Here is a 22,876-nt window from a genome sequence, read left to right as displayed (position 1 = left end):
ATTTTATGATTATTATTTTTCTTTACATAACTCACATATAGTTGTTCCTTTGAAAAATGACCTGTTCTATAAGGAAGGAACAGCTATTCCATAAGGAAGGAATAACCGTTCCCTAAAGGAATGGGCATTTCTTATATGAACGAACCCGTACCTTAGGTGTGGTGTCACGTTAAATTTGTGAAAGAAAGTTGTCAACCTATTTTTATTGTAATCAAATAAGCATCCTTCAATTAAAACAACATCCTTCATCCAAATTGCTCTCGTTGGTTAGCAATTTGTGTGTGATTTGACCCTGTTTTGTTTCACTTTTAACAAAATAACGCAAAGATTGAGAGGTTTATCAATGGCTATTTATAGCTTTTCCTGCTCAGTTAGGCTTATCAATGCCCATCTTGAGTTTTTCTTGCTCAGTTAGGTTTATCAATGGCTCTTGTTTCCAAAATAAAAATTTTGCACAAACTTTCAGGTTTTCTTAACACTTCAAGATATGCTTCAAGAATGTCAATCATTCAGATGAATCTCATCTCAAGTGAAATTGTATTCAAATCTCAAACATGTAACCTCCATTCAATTGAAGGCCATAGCACATAGAAGAAGCATAAACATGTAGCTTAGTATGTCCCATTGGAAACAAAAACTGAATAAAGACCCCCAAAAACTTAACTACTGCAACTTCGTCCTCTTCAAATTTTTCTCTGGTGACTGGTTCTGTGATGCGTTATCCAGTCGGCTGTCCTTGGCCTTTCTGCGGTTGACAAACTCTGAGAAGGATGGAATCACTGGCTGTTGTGTATTAGGAGAAGCACTTTCCTTCGGCAGAGCATTCATCCAGGTTTCGGACCTAGCGTTGCTGCAATTATGTTCGTTAGTAATTTCTGCTGGTTGATCCAACAAAGATGATGGCGCCACAGGAGATTTTTCTTTACAGATAATGTTCTCTGAAGAGGAACTGGTATTGGTGCACAGTCGATTAGTTAGGTCAGTGGAATTCGTGGTTGACAGCCACCTAATAGTACTTGCCATTTGGGAATAATAGACTGATTTTCCACTCTTTCCATAGCTTTTATAGCATTCATTTTCAAGGAAAGTGGCTGATGATTCAAATTCAATGCTGCAATGAAGACTTCAAAAAATGAGGATCTTTCATGGTTAGTCAGAAAAATGGTGCTTATTAAAAAATCCCAATATATGAATGCAATATCCTTTTTAGATTTCAAACAATGAGGGGAAGTCTCATTGTAATTCAGAAACCTCAGGCCCTTTCATGGAGAAAAAAGTTCCATATATGTTAAGTGTAAAGGTTACTGTACCTTAAGCTGCCAAGCCGCTGCTGAGCCTGCGTCAGAGCATTTACTAATCTCTGCTTGCTTGCTTCCCTCAGAGATTCAGATATTGCATTCTTGTTGAGTTTATTGACCTGCAGACAAACTAACCAGATAAAGTATTCTGCAGGGAGAAAACATCACATTTGGATTCAAAGTTAAAACCATAAGACACAGTAAAGAAAAAAAGATGGAAAGATTTAAGACTCAAAACCAACTAATGTGACAGATTATTGACCTGTTTATCAGAGTTTTTATTCCCATAATAACTCTCTTCTGCACGCTGCAAAAACTCAATCTTCTCATTTATTCCTGATTTTGTTGAGAACTTTGACTTGGATAAGCTCTTGACAACCTTGACGCCATCTGGTAATTGAGAGACTCATGTAATAAGATGATGGAATCACCGTTGAGTATTTTCCAAGCCATCAAAAAAAAAAAAAAAAATGATTACCATCAGAGTCAGATATATCTTCTTCAGAGTCACTTGCTTCATCATCACGGTTCCAAAATTCTGAAACTTGTTCTTCTTGGATCATATCTTGAGAGCTGATGTAAAAAGGACATGAATGAATCATTTCAAAGGACAATCTATACATGAAAATTTCATATGCAAGTTAACACTTACTATGAGATATGGACTGACGAATTGAACCAGTTACAAAACTTTGGAAATATTATCGGTGAAAAACTACAGGCAAGACCTTTTAGATTCATTTTATATTTCTCCAAATAGAAGTATTGACCCTTCAATGACACTCGTTGAAACACATTAAAGAATCACAAACACATATCCAGCAACTGGATTGATTAAGCTTCATCATATCAAAAGATATTTGCTCACAATTCTTTTGATAATTACGAAGCATGTCCTAAGTCGCACAATTATGAACATACGAGGGATAAGAGCCAAACTGATAATAGAGAAATAAAATAATCTATAATTAAGAACTCTAGGTTTAAGTGCAGATGATCATAGAATCTCTTGGAACCTTCCTTCACCCAAGGGCTTCTACCAGTCCATCTAAGGTAATTATATTACACATCTTCCTTTGGAAGTAGATTGGTCATTGGATTAACCAATTAATTTGCAAGTATAAATCAAGATTTCCTCCTAGTGAAACTTTGCTTGCATAATCCATGAAAAAATAAGAAGCTATAGCAAAGATGAAGTAGTATTATTAATGGTAATAGCCAAAGAAAAAATAAAATAATATCAGGCATAACCCTTCTGAGGACAGAATAGTGAACCATTTGAGGTTTGGAATAGAACACAAGATTATGTGTAGGTTATTTTGCATTTCTATGATTTGAAGTCAATTTTAATGCACAAAAGCTTCTCAAGTATTTGCATTCTACTGAAATGATAGAATAAGAAAAGAAAAGAAACAATATTACCTTATGAAAATTTGAGAGAAACGATTTTTTTGCTGTAAAGCACATGTAGTTGTTAACTCTTCCAAATATTTGGCAACTAGGTTTGGATGTTTGCAGGCATCACATGTTTTTTTACATAGTGATGCAGATACCTAGTTTAGATGATGAAAATAAGTAGCTGTAAAAGAGTGCTGAAGAAAAGCATTCTGTAGTACATAGTGGCCATCAATGTAAATCCCTACCTGTTCCCCAAAACTCTCAAGAATCTTTTTCCTGCGGCATCCAGAACCTTCACAATACTCGACCATCTGCAAATGGTAAGGATTCAGATTTTCTGAAATATCGACATCACAGAAAGTTCACACAGGGAAAGTACAAAAAGGATTGGAGATCACCTGATTGAAATTGGACATTGAATTTTTTGACAACCCTCCCTGAGAGCTTGAGGGCTGTAAGTTCTTGCTCTCAGCCTTGCTTAGAATGAATTCCTGACACACAGTTCTGAATTATTAGTTGAAATTCCAGTGAACATTTAGATAATCTGAAAGGAAATAGGAGTGGTACTACTGAGACAGTGACCAACCATCCTTCTGCGGTCATCCATTCCATAATACAACAAACTTCTAGAGGGCAATTGATCACGACCAGCTCTACCTGACTCTTGATAAAAGGCTTCCATTGACTTCGGAATATTGAAGTGGCAAACCACTCTAACATCTTTTCTATCTATACCCTAGAAAGATAGATTACAAAGCCATTAGTGACATGATACCTGCTCAACAGTATCCACCAACAGTAAAACAAGCACACAATGATTTGTACACAATTCAATGAGAGCATAATTCAGTCACGTACCATCCTGAATGAACAGCACTAGCTCAATATTTGTGCACACACCACAACACCTCAAAGCAGAAGAATGAGGAAAACAAGAAAATCATCACATGCTCATGTCATCATTAGATATTGAAATATGAAAAAAACTAAACAGTGCAGCATAAAGCACTTTAAAACAAGAAACCTACATTCAGATAAATACAACTAGCATATAAACCAGTTTCCTGATCAGAGAACTTTTGTATAGAAGGTAAGTTAATGTTTATGAGCGTAACTCTGAAACTGAGACAAGCTATTTTAGGTATTAGGAAGAAGTTTGAGATAAAAGAGCACAGAAAAAAGGCTGAATTTCTAGATTCAACCATACCCAAAAGCAACTGTAGCCACAACAACTTGTATCTTGGAAGAAATCCAATCATCTAATATGGAGCTCCGCAATTTATTATTCAAGCCTGCATGATAAGCTGAAAGTACACAAGAAAGAAAAGACTTCACCTGATGTCCATAAAGATTCAAGCTTTTTGTGGAGAAAGAAAAGGATTTCAAAAAAATTCGGTCACCAGCACAAGAAATGCCACTTTTGGAAAGATGAGCAGACAACTCGTCACAAGTTGTGCGTTCGAGACAGTAAACAATTGCACAGATATCTCCAATAGACTTGAGAGCATTACACAAATCGTCATAGACATCATCTAAAAGATCTTTGTATCGAACTGCATTATAGAAATACCTTCTTAAAATGTTTATATCATTATATACGGTACTGAAAATTAAGAAACTTAAAACAACACAACCAAGCAGTGTAGTCCAATTTTCCATTGACTACATTCTCTGACATAGATACACAATAAATAAACTGGACTCATTAACTCCCACAGGACCTACCTTCATAATATAAATTTGGACGATTAAAAGAAGATATAAGGACTAGAGGGTTCTGCAAGCATAAGGACTCTATCACATCCTTCTGAACTCTGTAATTGAAAAGCAAGAGAGGTATAGGGAAAAGAAGAGGAGCAACAGATCTTGGTCAGTTACAAAGACTGTGAAATCCAACTTAAAACAAAAAGAGAGAGGATACTCAAATTGAATATTTAAAGGTAACATAAATTAGTACTGAAGTCAGTTCTTTTCCAGAGTTATGACCAGACTCACTTGGGAGCAGCAGTTGCTGTCAGTGCCAATACTGGTACATCTGGGAGGCAGTTCCTCAAAGATGAGAGCTTACGGTAACTAGGCCTGTAAGTAAATTAAAGAACAAAAATAGAGAAGCTCAAGCATGGAAGTTTCATGCAGTATCAATCCAGCACGAGTAATAAGAAAATGCAAAATCCTACTCTCAACAAATTCACAAAAAAAGAAAAAAGAATGGCATAAGAATGCGAGAAATTCACTTGTTGCTCATTAATTCAATAGATTACAAACCTAAAATCATGGCCCCACGATGAGATGCAATGTGCCTGAAATTTTGGAAAAAAAGAACTGAAATTATAGACAACAAACGTTAAAAACTTTTTAAACCAAAAAAAAAAAAAAAAGAAAAAAAATGAAAAGACCCCTGAAAATTCCATTTGAGGTACATTGAAATGCCAAATGATATAATACATGCTGAGTAAGTAAGTTCACACCTCATCTATGGCAATGAGATTTAACAACCCTCTTGAATGAATCTTCCTCAGCTTTGACATAAATCCTGATGTTGCAATCAGTTCTGGTGTTACATATAATAGTCTCAATGATGGTTTTCCAGAATCAAGGTCTTCATGTATCTAATAAATAATAATTACCAAGAATCATCACTAATCAAACACATATACCCAATAACCTACACTATTTTTTAAAGTATCCAAAACAGTAAACTAATTAACATTATTCACCTTATTTCTCACTTGTAGTGTCTGTGTTGAAGACAGAAATTCAGCAGCAATTCCTTTCTCCTTCAACGCCATCACTTGGTTTTCCTAAAACTTCTAAAAACATCCATGAAAGATATCCAACCCCTCAAACCTTAAAATATTCTTAAATAATAATTAATAATTTAATTTAAAGTCACATTACTCTTACCATCAGAGCTGCAAGCCAAAAAAAACAAAAAAAATTAGAGCTTGATAGAATAATAGGAATAAAAATTAGTCAACATTATGTTTAAACAATATAAATAGGATTCACCTATTAAAGGAGAAACAACAAGTACAATTCCAGGTTTAACCAGAGCAGGAATTTGATAGCAGATTGACTTTCCACCACCAGTTGGCATCAAACAGAAACAATCTCTCCCTAAATGCATAATAACAGAAATAATTAATTTAATGATTAATCAAGCAAATAATATAAGTAATTAATTTTAATTAATAACGTTTTGTTTGTGAATTGTGACCTGATAAAACCGCTTGAATAGCGTCAAGCTGTTTATCCCTAAATTGAGCGTGGCCGAAATGCCATCTCAAGAGTTTCACTAGACCTTCCTTTTCGAATATATTCTTCTTCTTTTGTTTCTCACTTCCACTTTGCATCGCCAATGGCGTCTTCTTCATCTTTCGTTTAACCCTAACTGATTTAGCAGGAATTGGAAAAGCTTTTCGAATTTCGCGGCGTTTTAAGGAATTGTTTGTGAATTGGGGGAAACGATGCCGTTTCATATTGAAAAGTATCTCACTTATTAAACCGACGTCGTAGCTATTTTAATATTAATTAGTTTGAGGATAATTTGATTGTAACAGATGATGACGTGTCAGGCCATTGCCTTCACTCCGTTCTTCACTTAAAACTCCGTAAAACGCAGAGCTTTATCAGATTCCTAAACCCAAATCTTCGTTCATACCCAACATTCGACTTCTTCTTCTTCGCTATTAAGAGGTAAATTTTTATATTTTGTAAAGATACATACTGTTTTCTTTAGTTCTGATTATAATGAATGATGTTATGGAGTTAAATGAGCTTGTGGCTTCTGTTGAATTTAGTTACCGTCTCTAGTCATCCTTCAGCAATCAAAATTTTCGATCCACTGTTATCATAACTTCTACTTTAGTTATTGGACTTGCCCATATCTTTAAGATTTTGAGAAGCTATTAGTTTATAAGTTCATTTACCTTTTTTTTTTGGGTGCATTTCATATAAATTTTATGTGTTAGGACTTCATTAGAGTACATTGGACTTTTCATTATCTTGAATTTTTCCATACTTATATTTTTTTTAAGTGATAAGTGTTAATTAATAGTTGTGAAGATTATGGATGGTGTTGACAGAGATGGTGTTCTTGTGCTGGGGTCGACCATCTCCTCAAGATCAGAAGGCTTGCATTGACAAGTAAAAGCATTTGACGATTTGGTTCTTTCTCTTATCTTGAAATTGTAACTGTTTTTGGTGTGTATGTCCATTTGTGCTTGTAACTGTAAATTATCAGCAGGTCTGGTGTCTTCAACTATGATGGTAAGTACAGAGGAGCAACTGCTAAGCCTGCATCTTACCTTAGAGAAGACCCCGAACTCTCAAAAGATGGCTTCTTACTCAATCATGAACGTGTTTTGGTTGGTTCGGGTCGTGATACTTATGAGAAGAGCAAGACAGCTCTTAAGACATGGAGGTGTGTGGATTTCTTTTAAACATATTTATAAAACATCTATTGAGAGAGAGATCCTAATGGAATGAATTGGTTGAATTTGCAGACATTTCGGGTTAAATTGGGCATTTGTTGATCCCAAGACTCCAGTACAAAGTGGGGCTAAGTTCTGTGTCTGTGTCAAGGAGTTTCTTCCATGGGTCATGATGCCTCTTCAAGTGGTTTATGTAAATGAAAGTAAACGAGCAAAAAAGTCTGTGGCTTCATTTGGTTTCGGCAGTGGAACCCTTCAAGGTCACCTACTAGTAAGTAAATATATTCTGCTGCAATTATATATATTCTTTTTATAAATTAAAGTTGGAAAGAAACGACTTTATCCTTTCGTATATTTTGCCTGGTCATATAAATGCATCAGTCTCTTTCGGGATTATATGCTAGGTTAACAATTTAGGCAAAATCACTTAAGAAAAAAATTAGAGTCCTATCTTTTATAGTTTCAGAAAACCTTGTCAAAATAAAGTAGGGATAGCCGGTTTTACTTAGCATATAGCTCTTGCAAGAAAGAAAATTTTTGAGCTGATTTTGTTCTAATTTCCTGGCTGTTATCATGTAAAAATGAGTGTTGCTAACATCATTAACTGACAAGACAATTTGTCTTGGATCTATGTGGATGTATTGCTTCATGTTTTGGGAAGCCAAACAAAAGGTGTGAACGAAATAAAAAGTATAGATGTGGAGTTCTACCATAAAATCTTCAAACATTGCTACCAAAGGTTTGATACAAAAGTGGGTTTTCATGCCTAATTGGCTACTTGATAAAATCTGTGGGCCGATTTGCATATGAACCATAGTTAAATTCCTGCTCAAGAGTGATGTTTAGAGCTTAGAGTTACTTGCAAAATATAAATTGCATTGAACATTGGTGTATTGTTATCACAGTAAATATCCATGACTGCAATAATGACTTCTGTATTAACATGTTAATGTTTTGTATTCAAGTTTCTTATCACCAAACAATTAATCACATTTCATTGCTTTGATTGACCTAACTGGCTCAGATTTTAAGTTCCTCCACTTTTTTCAGTTGAAACATCAAGGGTGAAAAATCATGTGCTTACAAGATGCCTCACCCTTTCATAGTTGAGAACACTTGGGTTTGCCCAAATTTGTTCACTCACCCAAATCCAAATCTTAATGCAGTTATAATGCAACAGAACAAGGGAAAATACCACTGTTATGGTCACCTCTGCATGTTCTTAACAGGTTTTCTGTGAACACTGCTGCACTTTGCACAGAAACTCTTAGTCAAATCTTAATGCAGTTCTAATGCAACAAAACAAGGGAAACTACTATTGTTTTTTGTCATTTCCGTAGGTTCTTAAAAGGCTAGCTGAGAATAACTGCTGTATCTGAGACTTATGTATTTTGATTTGTTTATATATATAAATGAATCAATATATATATATAATGCTACTCCTTCAAAATGGATAAACACAGACTATACTAACATGACATTAAATTTGCCGGAATGCAGGCTGGGGAAGAGTGCTTTTCTGTTGAGCTGGATGAAAATAACCAAGTATGGTATGAAATACGTTCCCTCTCAAAGCCAGCACACTTTCTGTCATTTATTGGATACCCATATGTGCAACTTAGGCAAAAGTGTTTTGCTCATCAATCTGCCAATGCAATTAAGAAACATTTGACTGCTTCATGATTGCATTTATATTGCAATAATGTATGTTTGATGAAAATGCTACCATAATCATCTCTATCGTGTTCTGCTTTGTTACTAAAAGCTGTGATATTCTGGTGTTCTGTGATTGACTTCATCACAACCCCATCTTATTATCTGTCAAATGCTACCATGAAGGTATGAATCTCTATCGCACTGCACTTTATGTTCTTACTGAAGAACTATGTTGTTCTTCGGTGTTTTCTGATCGACTGGTTTGCCACCCCATGTTTATAACCCACATGACAGTTTTTTCGCAAATACTTTCTTCATGACACTTAACTTCCTTCACAAACGTGTTGGTGAAGTAGCTGTTAACTATCTGCCTTCCCTCATCTTTTGAATTTTGAAAGCTCAGTAGTTAGTGGAGTAAATCCCGTTTAAATTGTTATGGTAGCTAACAGCTATACCTTAATAACATGTGTTTTAACTGAAGCCTGCATTGACAATAATTTTTTAGTTGGAGCCATCTCAACAGAGAATATTTTCTTTTCTATAATGGTTGTATATACAACCAGTCATAAGGTGCGTCATGTCAACACATGTAACATGCATTATCACTCTCTAATGGATTGGTTGTACATACAACCGTTGTATCGAAGATAATTCCCTAAGATGATAGTTTAGTTGTTTGGATCTTTGAATGTTGAAAGTAAGAGTTTTATGAACCAAAGCCTTTTTGTTTTTGTACAAACCTGGTAGTAGGGAATCAGTTTAATTCCGATAAGAACACAAATTCAGATGGTAGTTTAACATCCCTACTTGTAATACACAACTAATAAGTTTGTGGAATAGTGTCCTAGTTTTCACACATCCAATTCCCTCACTTGATAGAATCGTCAATCACAGTAAAGTAATAATCCATTAGGAGACCAGTAGCTGACAAAACCTCTACAGGTTTTACCACTCTGTCTAAGTAACCTCGACTTCATAGTTAAGATTATTTTGGGTAAAAAGGAAGAAGATGAAAGTAAATGAGCAAAATCGAGTTTGTACTAAGTTGTTAAAATCTCATTTAAACTTGATGTTAACACCTCTTGTAGACGAACTACTATGAATCTCTCCCAATGCACCAATTTGTCTATTACTTCTGAACAGAAAAATGAAGAATTGCGTTACTAAATTATGGTGTTCAATGACAACCCATCATGAATCCTGTTGAGATCTGAGTCACCACAAAATCTATACATACATAATGATAATATTTCTCCATACTGAGAACACTACATGAACTGGTAAACATTAAACTGATGAGCTGCGGCTGGCAAAATAGATTTCAAAATTCGTAACATCCGCAAAAATTTCTTGAGTGGAACTCCCAAATCTTCATATAGGTGCAAAAAAGAAATCCTCAAACTAGGTAGCAGCTATCCTGTAGTGATCAAATTCTTAGATAAAGTTTCAAAGAGTAGGCAATGATCAATAAGGCAACAAGCTCAGAGATATAATTTCAATTAACAACTACGAAGAAGAAATACTTACACATTTAGAGTTGATGAACCAAGTTGGGATTCTTCTTCAACCAAACGGGTGGAGGCCAGAAAATCTTAAATTAAGTTTTGGAAATGAAAACCTTGTTTAATCAAATAAAAAATCCTAGCACCCATTCTTAGGTGATGACCAGGAAGGTAAGAGAAGCTACCATCAACAAAATAAACAGGATTTCCTTCACATCCAAAGAACTCTTCGATCGACACATAAAATGAACAATCTTCATCCACAAACAACATTCTATTTTCCAAACTCTCTTTCCCGCAAACCCACTCACATTTCTTTTCATCAAGCTTATAAATTATGAACTCAAACCACTCAACTTCTTCACCATTATAAGTACCATACTTCCGATTATCAACAATCATATACAAATCCTCCAACAACTTTAACAAATAGCCATGAGTAAAATTCATACTCTGTAATGGAGTTGCAACTTCTGTAATGGTCAAACACTTATAATCAACAGCTAGAGTAAGACCTGTGGGGAGCAAAACATAGAATTTTTTGTTATGATAAATAATATCAGCAATACTTTCACGGGGAATGTTTATATGAGTCCATTTCTGGTCAGCATTTCTCCCGCAAAAGTAGTTTCCCTGAATCATACAAAGCCATAACTACAAACTCATCATCAGTCTCATGATGACATCTTGAAACAACTACTTTTCTGAAAAATATATTCATGTTATCGTTAGAACTAATGACAAGTTGGTAGGCTTTAGCGATTTCCTTGACCTGATAATCTACCAAGTTCAAGGTTGGCGGTAACTTATCGGACAAGTTTCTAAAATACCTTCCAAAAAGTGGATCATGGAGTCGAACTTTGCCTGTGTTCAATTGTTGGACTTTGACTATCCATGTTTTTGTGGTTTCATGTGCGTGGGAGATCTTGCTAAGAGGTTGGATTGCATAAATTATGGACTGAGTGAGTACAAAGTGTCCGTCATTGTTGATATGTAACTCTGAGGGAAAGGGAATCTTGAGTTCAAAGCATGGAGAAATGGGTTTTGGAAGAGGGCTGGAGGACCGAAATGAAGGACAAACTGCGCGAAAACGCAAGGTGTCGCCTAATGAGTCGATGCCTTTTGATATCAATCCGAGTATGTGGTCTGGGAGGGTAGACCAATCGATTGTGCTCCTATTCATGATTGGCAAACAAGTGATAATACTAAAAGCAACGAGGAAAATAATAAAGATAAAGGACTCGAAGGCAGGCGGATTGAATTGCATGGATATATTTATATTCGGAGTGAAATCCTCAAGGGAATGACAGTGTGATGGATTTGAAATATATTCTTGTTATCTAGTGAAATTCTGAAACGATTTTGCCGATACCTAAGTAAATGAAGGTATTGTGGGGAAGGGAATTTTTAAAGTTTGAATATTTTAAGGGTGCGGGATATTTTTTGGAGGAGCTAAGAATATCAAAGAGGATGAATATTTAAAGTTAGATATGTAGCTTTCAAAGAAGATGCAACTACTGAAATTGACTGTTCTATCTTTCACACATATGATTCCCTCCACTTTGTAGAATTGTGAGGACCATGCAGAACATCTTATCCACAATATTAATAGAACAAAGAGCTGTGAAAGATTTATGATTGAGATGTTTTCAACATGATAAGCTATTGCAAGGCAACATCAAAACATATTTCAACGACACTGCCTAAGAGCTGTGACGATAAGTAAGGATAACAAAAGCAACTACTAATGTTTCTATGAAACTTACAGGCTGTTGTTGCCAAAGTCCCACATTGTTTAAGAGATGATGATCTTGATCGCTTATAGCACAAGGACACTCTCACCACCCAGAGACATCTTTTCAGGACAAAATTATACGGGCTCCAGGACTCAAAGGGAACAATACCTCTAAGAACACTGGGACAAAACTTGCGTGCCGATTTGGATGTGGAAGAGTTTTACACCAAGAACACTGGGACAAAACTTGTGTGTCAATTTGGATCAAATCCAACTGGTAGTTTTTGAAAAAGTTTTTATTTTTTTTCCTCTTTTACCTTTTTCTTTTAAGGGAAGAAAATTCAAAGCATAGAAATATTCCAAGAAAGTAGACGAGATAAGTACCAAAGGTGGAGCTGTAAAGAAACTTTTGAATATGGGAATTAACATCGATTTGTTACCACAAATCAGGACTTGAGAAAGAAGAAAAATCAAAACAAGGAAATTCATGACTTCAGACAAACAATTTTGCTAGGCATTTTCATATGTTAGAAAGATGCAGAAAGCGATCACAAAACCATAAATAAGGCATGTTCATAATATATACGGTTGAGGAAGAATATAGTCCTGTGCAGTTTATAACAATTCAGTAGTATTGCTTGTATAATTTACTTCAAAACCAAAACATCAAATTGGACGCACGGTAAAACTTCAAAAGAAGAGTCCATTAACACAACTCAGTGTACACAGCAGAAAACTTCCCTAGTTTTGCTTGTAAAAAATCCTCAATTTCCCATCCCAATTTATATCATTTGCCCATAATAAATCCTNTCAATTTGGATCAAATCCAACTGGTAGTTTTTGAAAAAGTTTTTATTTTTTTTCCTCTTTTACCTTTTTCTTTTAAGGGAAGAAAATTCAAAGCATAGAAATATTCCAAGAAAGTAGACGAGATAAGTACCAAAGGTGGAGCTGTAAAGAAACTTTTGAATATGGGAATTAACATCGATTTGTTACCACAAATCAGGACTTGAGAAAGAAGAAAAATCAAAACAAGGAAATTCATGACTTCAGACAAACAATTTTGCTAGGCATTTTCATATGTTAGAAAGATGAAGAAAGCGATCACAAAACCATAAATAAGGCATGTTCATAATATATACGGTTGAGGAAGAATAAAGTCCTGTGCAGTTTATAACAATTCAGTAGTATTGCTTGTATAATTTACTTCAAAACCAAAACATCAGATTGGACGCATGGTAAAACTTCAAAAGAAGAGTCCATTAACACAACTCAGTGAGCACAGCAGAAAACTTCCCTAGTTTTGCTTGTAAAAAATCCTCAATTTCCCATCCCAATTTATATCATTTGCCCATAATAAATCCTCAATCAAAAATATGCAGAATAGGAAGTTGGTTTTTTTTTTTTTTTTTTTTTTTTGGGTTACTATGCGTGTTCATGCTAACTTGCATGCACTTAGGTTGAATCTCCTAGGACCTTAAAGTTAAAGACAGGTTATACCCTCCAGTGGACATGCTAAGCGAGTATATCTACAAGTGGCTATCCTTATAAGCAATTAAGATTACTCGAACTCAAGAGCTCTTAAGTAATACACCCAAAAGTTTTTGTCCAATCACTCAATTACCCAAAAATAGTTACATTTAGGTGAAGTTGGTGACCGTTTTTGGAAGGTGTAGCGTCTTGGTAAGATTGATTGAAACCTGATTGAAACCTCCGCGAGATTGGTGATAGTTGATTACAAACAAAAAATACTTATAATACTATCATTTAAGAGTTACATCAGGGTGAAGATGATGACAGGAAATAACTATTCATAAAGCATAAATGGAGCTTCTGCAACACATAAGAGTTTGAACAAGGAATATCAATGATCTTATCGACTACGAAACATTATGATATGCATCACTAGTAATGAAATAAATAGATTAAGCTGTAATGGTGTCCAATGCTATTTGTTCTTTCTGATAAGATTCATAAACCACAGCACCAAAGTTTTTGACATTTTTATATAACCTTGGTCTTTCTTCATTCACCAACTCATCCACAGCTCCGATCTCTTTATCAACCTCTGCTTCACTTACAACCGCCACTGACATCCTCAACTTTTCAGGATTTGTCACCACTCGATGCAGCGGGCTCTTGAATATACCATTACTCATTATCTGCATATTTATGAGTATATATATTCAACAATATTCAGTTGGCATGAAGCTTAATTCAGTTTAATGTGTACAAGATTTATTTTATAAATACCTGCATTTGATCCCCAAGGTTGATGACAAGAGCATCAGGAATTATGGCAACCTTAAACCAATTACCATCAACACGAACTTGAAGACCTTCCACATCTTTATCTTGCAAAAGAATTGTAATCCCTCCTGTATCCGAGTGAGGTTTGACGCCGAGAACCAGATCAGGCCTTGAACAACGTGGATAGAAATTAAACCTTGCTCTGACTGGTGCTCGCTCTCCGACCATCTTCAAGAAGCTGTTCTCTTCCAAATTTAGTGACTTTGCGATTGCCTTGTACAGCGTTTGCTCTACAGATTTTACCTTCTTGGCATATTCATTTAACATCTCCCTAAGGAGCAATTCAATATGAAAAAGTTAAATGTTTGTTATGTTCAGCGGTTATATTTAGAAATGAATATCAGTTACCTGAAATCACTGGGATTTTGTGGCCAATAATGAAGGTTTCTTGTATCTTCTGGAAACACCGAAAGAGAAAGGCGATCAGACCAGTCCAGGACTTGGTTTTCTGAGACTATCATGTTGCTTCCATAGCCTTCAACTTGGTTAGTTGGTCTGGCGTATTTCTTCTTCTCTTCCATTGGAAGCTCAAAGAATTGCTTCCCGAGTTCACGTACCTTGTCAAGAAATGAACTTGAAATCCCATGACCGATTACCTGACACACTCAAAACAATCATATATGCAAAAGATTTATAATCCTGAATCCTATTTAGAATGTTTCCATAGATGATCAATTATATATTCTTTGTAAATGCTTTAAAAAACAAATATAAATAAAGAACCTGGAAGCATCCTGGAGAGATGAGAGCGGATCTCAGCTTTTCAAGCTCATTGTGTACATCAGCCGATGATGAGGGTGGTGAGAAGAGACTGATATCAATGACTGGAAATGGACCATATGGAGGAGAAACATCTATGGAACCAAATATAGATTGCTTATTAAAAACATATGGTGGTGGTGGTGGTTCATCACCATTAATGGCCATTTCTGGAACACTCTTAGACAGTGAAACAATCTCCATTGTTATTGTCACTGGTCACACTGTGATATATCAATTAATGCTATTAAGTAATACAAACTCTGTATGTTTGATATGTAATCTTCTTTAATTGAAAGTTAACTAATCATCTAAAACACCTCAATTTGTATAAAAAGTTAAAATTGATTAATTAAAGACGCCATTTCTTTTAGAGATGGTCATCAACTTGCTCAAAGAATTCGAAGAAATATAGCCAACCCCCTTTTAGACATGAAGTGGAGGAGTCCCACTCTTCATGAACAATCCTAATCCTTATCAACTCAATTAATTCAACAGTATATTTGGAAATTGGAGAGTGACATTCTTGTTTTTATTTACTCTAAATGTAACAAGACAAACCAATATAGGCTTTTGTGTGAAAGATTCCTGACAAGCTGGCATCAATTATTTTCAAAGTGAGCTGTAAAATTTAGATGGGAACTTCATAAACTCAAATTTATTCTTGAGGCTGATTTTGTTGATTGAATTCTAGATTTCATAAGTTTAGTTTACTTGTATTGTAATCAAATTCTTTCATGGCAATAAGTCAATAACCCATCATTCATCTTTGAGAGTTATTTTTAAAGTCTTCAGTTCTAAAGAGATGAGTCAGTCCAGTCGCATATACACATTATAACAACTCATTAAATTAGTGATACAAGATAAATACAACTTTTAACAAATAGAATGGTTGATAATAATTATCAAACGAAGAAATATTAGAAGTCACAATTTCCTTCGTAGAATCGGTCAAAGATGTAGAAGATATTTCTTCATTGAAAACAACATGTTTAGAAATAAAGTATATAATTACCCAGGTTTAGTGATAAATTGGGGTATATCCTGAATATTTTAATATTAATGTTCGGTGTAAATGAGATTAACAAGCGTCAGTGGGATATGGAACCTCAACTGAGAGACATCACAACTAACTGATTAATTAAGTCCGTAAGATCAGTTTATAAATCAAATCTTATTAGTTAAAAAAATTCATTTAGGATTACAGAAAAAGAAGATAGAAGAACCCATAGTTCCATATTCATTCCACGCTTACTCATGATTTACCTGGGATGCTGCAGCAGTGGGATAGCTTCTCCTAAGAGTAGTCCGGCGGTAAGGAGAAATCAAAGGGGCTGTGCCTGACTTAACCCATAGTCTCATGTTTGATTCTCTGCTAAGGCAAAGGTATTACTTTTGTCCATGATTTACTTGGAGAGCCGCAACGGTGGATTGTTGTAGATAGCTTTTCGTGAGGATCAGTGGAGGTGCACGTAAATTGGCCCAAACACCTCAGTTAAAAAAAAAAAANTGGCACTTGTTAACAAAAATAAAATTACAAATTATAAATTCAAAATTACAAACTCCATTACTTTGTAAAGGTAGATTCTCAAAAGTCAAACCAACTTACTTTAAATGTTATGAAATATAAATATAAATGTATTCACATTATTTTTTCTACAAAAGTTTTTATTAACTCCCCTAATCTTTAATTTTATTTTATATTAGTCTCGGTTCCTGGTTCCGGTTCCAAAAATTTGGAACCGGAACCTACCCATTGACGACTGGTTCTGGGTAGGAACCGAAACCAAACCCAGGGTACCCGCCGGTTCCGGTTCCAACCGGTTCTTTTGAACACCCCTACAACTAACTGATTAATTAAGTCCGTAGGATCAGTTTATAAATCAAGTCATTCTTATTAGTTAAAAAAATTCATTTAGGATTCTAGAAAAAGAGGATAGAAGAACCCATAGTTCCATATTCGATTCCACGCTTACTCATGTTTGATTCCCTGTTGAGGCAAAGATATTACTTTTGCCTGTGATTTACTTTCGTGAAAATCAATGAAGGTGCATGTAAATTGGTCTAAACACTTAGTTAACAAAAAAAAAAAAAAAAAAAATATATATATATATATATAATTATGAATTTTTTTTTCATAAATTAGGGCAAGTAATAAATTGTCTTCATAAACATAATCATCTAGAATCATAAAAGACTTCACACTATTCATCAATTCAAGGTGATTGTCCTTCCGGCAAAATTAATATGAAGCTGTGCCAAAAAGAGGACAATCCTGAGACAAACAAAATACATATTCAAGATAAAGTTACACAAAATAGATAAAAACATTTCTCCAAACTACTTTTTCTTCTAAAACCTTCATCCACCTCGGTACCTGAAGCTAGTAAGAGCACTGTCACAATGTCAAAACTAAATGGTCAGAATATCATCAAGCAATTCAATATTCGTCTATACCTCAAATCCCCTGAGAAACAAATTTAGCCGTGTACGCAATTTCATTTTACAGAGATTGCAAGAGAGAATATATATAGTTCATATGATTTAGACACAGGAAGTGGACCCCAAGGGGTTGGCCTCTCTTCATTGAGTTGTTGAATTCAAATATTGAGATCACCCACCACAATAATATTATGGTTTATTTGATCTTTTAAGTTTATCCGGGTGTTCAATGGACTTTGAGGATTAGTTGAGATGCGCATAAGCTGATCTAGACACCAGGGTTTAAAAAAAAAAAGGACACAGGAAGTGCTAGATCAGATTCATTTCCAAAAGAAATTTTGGCAAACTGGAAGAAAAAACACTTACTTTAGGAAAACTGAGTCCGTTGGACTGCTAATTCAACCAATCCGGTCGATGAAAGAAAGTGCAGGAATAGTTTGGGACATCAAAACCTTCTCTCAAGTGAAAAGTTCCAACACTGGGAAGATTATCAATAAGGAAAGACGAATCAAACTAGATGTAATGGATTGTATTTCCTTCATATCCAGAGAAATCGTCATCCGAAGTAGAGAATGAATGATCCCCACTGAGAAAGAGCATTTTATTCTCACACTCCTTCGTCACAGCAACCCACTCAAGATTATCTTGATCTAGCTTATAAACGTAGAACTCATTCAGCTGAAGTGTTTCCTTACCCCTAAAAGTACCATATCCCCGGAAAGTACCAATCATAAACAAATTCTCCAATGACTTTATCAAATATTGTGCAGGCCTCATAGCTTGATTTTTCACTGCTCCCGCAACTCCAGTAATCGTCAAAGAGATAGGCTCAACAGTTACCGTAATACCCGAGGTCAACACAAGATAGAATTTGCCACTATCATAAACAATATCCATAACTTTTCCACAAGGAATGTCTAAAAATGTCCATTTTTTGTCCAAGTTTCTCCATACAAGTATAGTTCCATCAAAGTGCAATGCCATAATCGAAAACTCAGTGTCAGACTCATCATTGCACGTGGAAGCAGCTACTTTTCTGAAAAAAATCAAGCAAGGGCTTATCTTCAACGGGAGAAACTAGTTCCAGATGGTAGGCTTTATCGATTTCCTTGACATGATAATCAAGCAGGTTCAGAGATTCTGGTAAGTTATGGGACGACGAGTAGAGTTGCAGACGAGTTTCAAAGAGCGGGTTTTGCAGTCGGACTTTGCCTGAGGGAGACTTCTGGGCTCTAACCAACAAAGTTTGGTTGGTTTCGTGTGTAAGAGTTAAGGACTTGAATGCATAAACCGTGGAGCTGGTGAATTCAAAGTGCCCACCACTGTGACGATGTTTTTCGAAGGGAAAAGGAATGTTAAGGTCTGAGCGTGGAGGAGAGAGACGTTTGGGAGCTCGGATAGAAAATTTAAACGTATTGCAGATCGACGGCGCAAAAGCGAAGAGTATTGCCGAGTGAGTCAAGGCGGTTTGCTATAGAGATGAGTAGATCTTTGGTGAGAGTAGACCAATCTGGGCTAGTGGTGTCCATGATTGACTTAAGCTTACAAGAAGAATTGGAGGAAGAAGAAGAAGCCATGTGTAAGACCCTTACAAAGGGCAAGGGCAGGCGTGTGGCTTTCATCCTTAGCCACAGCCTCGCCAAGACAACACACGGGTGTGTGCTGAACAAGGATGACTGAGATCAGGCGCGGGGTGTTTGAGTGTTGGGATGCCAAACACTTTACTGATGAAATGGCTTGCGGGTGTGGGCACTTGCAAGTTGTAACATGTGCGTGTGGGCATGTTTTAACATGGGCGTGTGTGCTCATGAGCAGGCTGGACAGTGGCACAGGAGCTGGGACGTGTGCAAGCATGCAAGACAACTAGTGGGTGGCTAAGTTCATGCATGAGATAGAAAGCTACGTGCGTGAGGTGCATGTGAGTGTGCACTAGATGATGGAAACAATCAGACAAGGCTGCATGGTTGCTGGACCAAGGCTCAGTTAGGCGTGTCCAGGTTCATTTGTATGTAAAGCAACTGTCATGTAACTGCTGATAAGAATGTAAAACTGTTATGTAACTGCTGTGCCATTTATATATAAGGCTGGCAGATGTCATATTCGTGATATAGAGAGTGAGAGGGCAAGGGTTATGTGTTTGTAAGCCTTGTTGTAACTTGAGTGCGAATTTGTGAGTGAGGATCAGATTGTAAACAGTGGGGAAACGCTGTGTGTGTGCTTGAGTTGTCCTTGTATTCGGAAATATAATATAAGGTTGGGAATTTCCCGCATATGTTGTGCATTGACTCTCTTTAGCCTCTGTTGTATTGTGTTTGTGATTTGTAACAGGGGGAACGCACAACTTGAGGTAGGCTTACAAGTGCCTGGTGTGCTTGTGCCGCGCAGTGCCTAGAGGCGAAAAATAGGCCCTGTGACAGTGGTATCAGAGCCCGGTTTTAACCAGGTTCGTTCTTGTATTTACTTACTATTGTTTCATGCCAAAAAAGGTTGACATGGATGCTGTGAGGGAACGATTGACGCGGTTAGAGGAGATGCTGGGTGAAATTCAAGATGGCGAGGGCATGATTGTCAATGAGAGACTTGATCAGGTTGATCAAAGTTTCGAAATTCTCCATAAGCAATTTATGGAAATGGTGGACCAAACCAACAGGAGATTGGAGGCCATAGAGGATGACAATGCCTTGCTGAAACATGCAATCCCTCATAGTCTTGATGGGGGAAGTACTGCCAAGATAAGAGTGCCTGAACCAAAGGCTTTTTAGGGTGCTAGAAACGCCAAGGAGTTGGAAAATTTCTTGTGGGATATGGAGCAGTACTTTGAGACAGCGAAAGTCCCTGATGTGGAGAAAGTTTCGATCACTAGCATGTATTTGGCTGATGATGCAAAATTGTGGTGGCGCACAAGACTGGTAGATGATGTGAGTGCGGGTAGACCCAAGGTTGATACTTGGGAGAAACTAAAGAAGGAATTGAAGGATCAATTCTTGCCGGGGAACACATCCTGGAATGCCAGGGACCGCATGAAGAAACTCCAACAAAAGAGTACTGTGAGGGAGTATGTCAAGGAGTTTAGTTCCTTGTTGTTAGACATACAAAATATGTCTGAGGAGGACAAATTGTTTAACTTTATGTCAGGTTTGCAAGGCTGGGCGCAAGTGGAATTGCGAAGGCAGAAGGTGCATGATCTGCCTAGTGCTATTGCTGCAGCAGATGGCTTGATCGATTTCAAAGTTACCAAGGAGAGAGATCCTGTTGTTGCAGCGAAAGCCAAAAAGAAGGACAACCGGGAATTTAAGGGAAGCAAGAAAAAGGACTTCCACGTTCAGAAGAGAAATTCTGTTAGTGAAAAGGGGAAGGCCGTTGCTACCAGTAGTTTTTCCAAGGAGAACAAAGAGGGAAAAGCGATGTCCGGTTGTTTCATATGTGGAGGGCCACATAGGGCAAGAGATTGCCCAAAGAGAGAGAAGCTGAATGCTTTGATAGGTGAAGAGGGAGAATCTAGTGGTGAGCAAGTCACTATGAATCCGATGCAGTTGATGAATGCTATGAGGGCAGAAGCGGATTCAAAGCAAAACAAGGGTGATACTTACCTTGGAGTTGTGAGCAAGGGTGCTGCTTGAAATTTTCTACTGTTTGTGGAATTGAAAGTGAGGGATAGCCAAGTGAAAGCTTTGCTAGACACGGGAGCAACTCATAACTTTGTGGCAGATCGGGTTGTTTCCAAGTTGGGGCTAGCACTTTCCAAGAGTCCTACAACTGTGAAGGCTGTGAATTGAGTGCACGTGGGGTGACTGGAATAGCTTACAACGTGTAGGTTGGTGTGGGCTGCTGGACGGGTAAAAGTCATTTAACTGTTGTTCCTTTAGATGATTTTGATGTTATTTTGGGAATAGATTTTTTTAAAGCTACTTGAATGGCATGATGATTAATCATGAATCAAGTCCCTGTTTTGTACCTTGATGTTCACTTGGAGTGGGTAGCAAACCAGGACAAACTAAGCTTACTACTATTTCAGCCACGGCAGTAAAACGTGGGCTAAAGAAAAGGCAGGAGACGTATTTGGCAGCGTTGATAGAGATCAAACCTGATAAGAAGGTTGAAGTGCCGAATGCAGTGGCAGAGTTGTTGCAAGACTTTGCTGATGTTATGCCAAGGGAGTTGCCCAAAGAACTTCCTCCAAGACGAGCAATTGATCACAAGATTGAGTTGGAACCTTGGGCGTTCCCACCTGCTCGTCCACCTTACAGAATGTCACCCATGGAGTTGAAAGAACTCCGAAAACAACTTGATGATTTACTTGATGCAGGTGCAGTGAGACCGTCAAAGGCTCCGTATGGTGCTCCTGTGTTGTTTCAGAAAAAACAAGATGGTTCCCTTCGGATGTGTGTGGATTATAGGGCATTGAACAAGGTGACAATTCGGAACAAGTATCCTGTTCCCCTTGTTCAAGACCTCCTGGATAGGCTGAGTGGAGTTTCGGTTTTCACTAAGTTAGACTTGCGATCGGGATATTGGCAAGTCAGAATTGCGGCAGGAGATGAGCCCAAAACCATTTGTGTGACCAGGTATGGGTCCTATGAATTCTTAGTCATGCCATTTGGCTTGACAAATGCACCGGCTACATTTTGCAATTTAATGAATGATGTACTGTATGAATTCTTGGATGAGTTTGTGGTGGTATATTTGGATGATATTGTGATATATAGTCGGAATCTGGATGAGCATTTGATTCATATGAGAAGGGTACTAACGCGGTTGAGAGAACATCAGTTGTATGTGAAAATGGAGAAGTGTGAGTTTGCTAAACATGAGATAATGTTCTTGGGGCACTTGGTGAGTAAGGGCCAAGTGAGGATGGATCCTAAGAAGGTGCAGGCAATTGTAGAGTGGATGGCTCCTACAAAAGTCCCGGAGTTGAGATCTTTCTTAGGATTAGCAAACTATTACCGCAAGTTTATTGCGGGGTACTCAAAGAAGGCTGCACTGTTGACAGATTTGTTGAAAAAGGGGCAACAATGGGAGTGGACAGAATCATGTTCGAAGGCTTTCGAAAGGTTGAAGGAAGTCATTGCCTCTGAACCGGTGTTGAGATTGCCAAGTTTTGAGTTACCGTTCAAAGTACATACAGATGCTTCGGAGAAAGCTATCGGTGGGGTGTTGGTCCAGGAGGGACATCCCATTGCATTTGAAAGCTGAAAGTTGAATGGGACAGAGCAGAGGTATTTTTCACATGAGAAAGAGATGGTGGCCGTTGTTCATTGTTTGCAGGTTTGGAGAGTTTACTTGCTAGGCATGAAATTTATCGTGTTGACAGATAATGTAGCCAACACTTTCTTCAAAACA

At 36.9% G+C, this 22,876-nt stretch overlaps 3 protein-coding genes and 1 pseudogene across 4 annotated transcripts; 1 reads left to right on the top strand and 3 right to left on the bottom strand.

The window, feature by feature from the left end:
- Positions 1-416: 416 nt before the first annotated feature.
- On the bottom strand, positions 417-6,113 carry LOC116146105 (ATP-dependent DNA helicase Q-like 3). Its single transcript, XM_031431516.1, has 19 exons — positions 5,914-6,113; positions 5,706-5,813; positions 5,601-5,608; positions 5,414-5,497; positions 5,165-5,305; positions 4,962-4,996; positions 4,692-4,775; positions 4,422-4,510; positions 4,097-4,249; positions 3,904-4,000; positions 3,555-3,558; positions 3,283-3,432; positions 3,095-3,187; positions 2,942-3,007; positions 2,721-2,851; positions 1,777-1,871; positions 1,561-1,688; positions 1,311-1,417; positions 417-1,111 (listed from the first exon to the last, which is right to left on the bottom strand). The coding sequence occupies exons 1-19, from the start codon at positions 6,068-6,070 to the stop codon at positions 664-666; spliced, it is 2,178 nt and encodes a 725-aa protein (XP_031287376.1). The 5' UTR covers positions 6,071-6,113; the 3' UTR covers positions 417-663.
- Positions 6,114-6,254: 141 nt separating this feature from the next.
- LOC116146104 (UPF0548 protein At2g17695) lies at positions 6,255-9,171 on the top strand. 2 transcript variants are annotated; one of them, XM_031431515.1, is made up of 5 exons: positions 6,255-6,392; positions 6,782-6,842; positions 6,943-7,119; positions 7,202-7,400; positions 8,630-9,166. In XM_031431515.1, exons 2-5 carry the CDS (start codon positions 6,784-6,786, stop codon positions 8,810-8,812), a joined length of 618 nt encoding a protein of 205 aa, XP_031287375.1. In that variant the 5' UTR covers positions 6,255-6,392; positions 6,782-6,783; the 3' UTR covers positions 8,813-9,166. The 2 variants fall into 2 exon arrangements, with proteins under 2 accessions (XP_031287375.1, XP_031287374.1); XM_031431514.1 differs by having other exon boundaries at positions 6,315-6,392; positions 6,754-6,842; positions 8,630-9,171.
- A 1,206-nt stretch (positions 9,172-10,377) lies between these two features.
- LOC116146102 lies at positions 10,378-11,470 on the bottom strand (annotated as a pseudogene).
- Positions 11,471-13,810: 2,340 nt separating this feature from the next.
- LOC116146116 (probable 2-oxoglutarate-dependent dioxygenase ANS) lies at positions 13,811-15,472 on the bottom strand. The gene is made up of 4 exons (XM_031431531.1): positions 15,056-15,472; positions 14,681-14,928; positions 14,276-14,603; positions 13,811-14,184 (listed from the first exon to the last, which is right to left on the bottom strand). The coding sequence occupies exons 1-4, from the start codon at positions 15,293-15,295 to the stop codon at positions 13,948-13,950; spliced, it is 1,053 nt and encodes a 350-aa protein (XP_031287391.1). The 5' UTR covers positions 15,296-15,472; the 3' UTR covers positions 13,811-13,947.
- Between the last annotated feature and the right edge of the window lie 7,404 nt (positions 15,473-22,876).

The sequence above is a fragment of the Pistacia vera genome, unplaced genomic scaffold, assembly GCF_008641045.1.
Source record: "Pistacia vera cultivar Batoury unplaced genomic scaffold, PisVer_v2 Contig471, whole genome shotgun sequence".
Lineage (NCBI taxonomy): Eukaryota > Viridiplantae > Streptophyta > Magnoliopsida > Sapindales > Anacardiaceae > Pistacia > Pistacia vera.
This window is presented reverse-complemented; position numbering and strand designations above follow the sequence as displayed.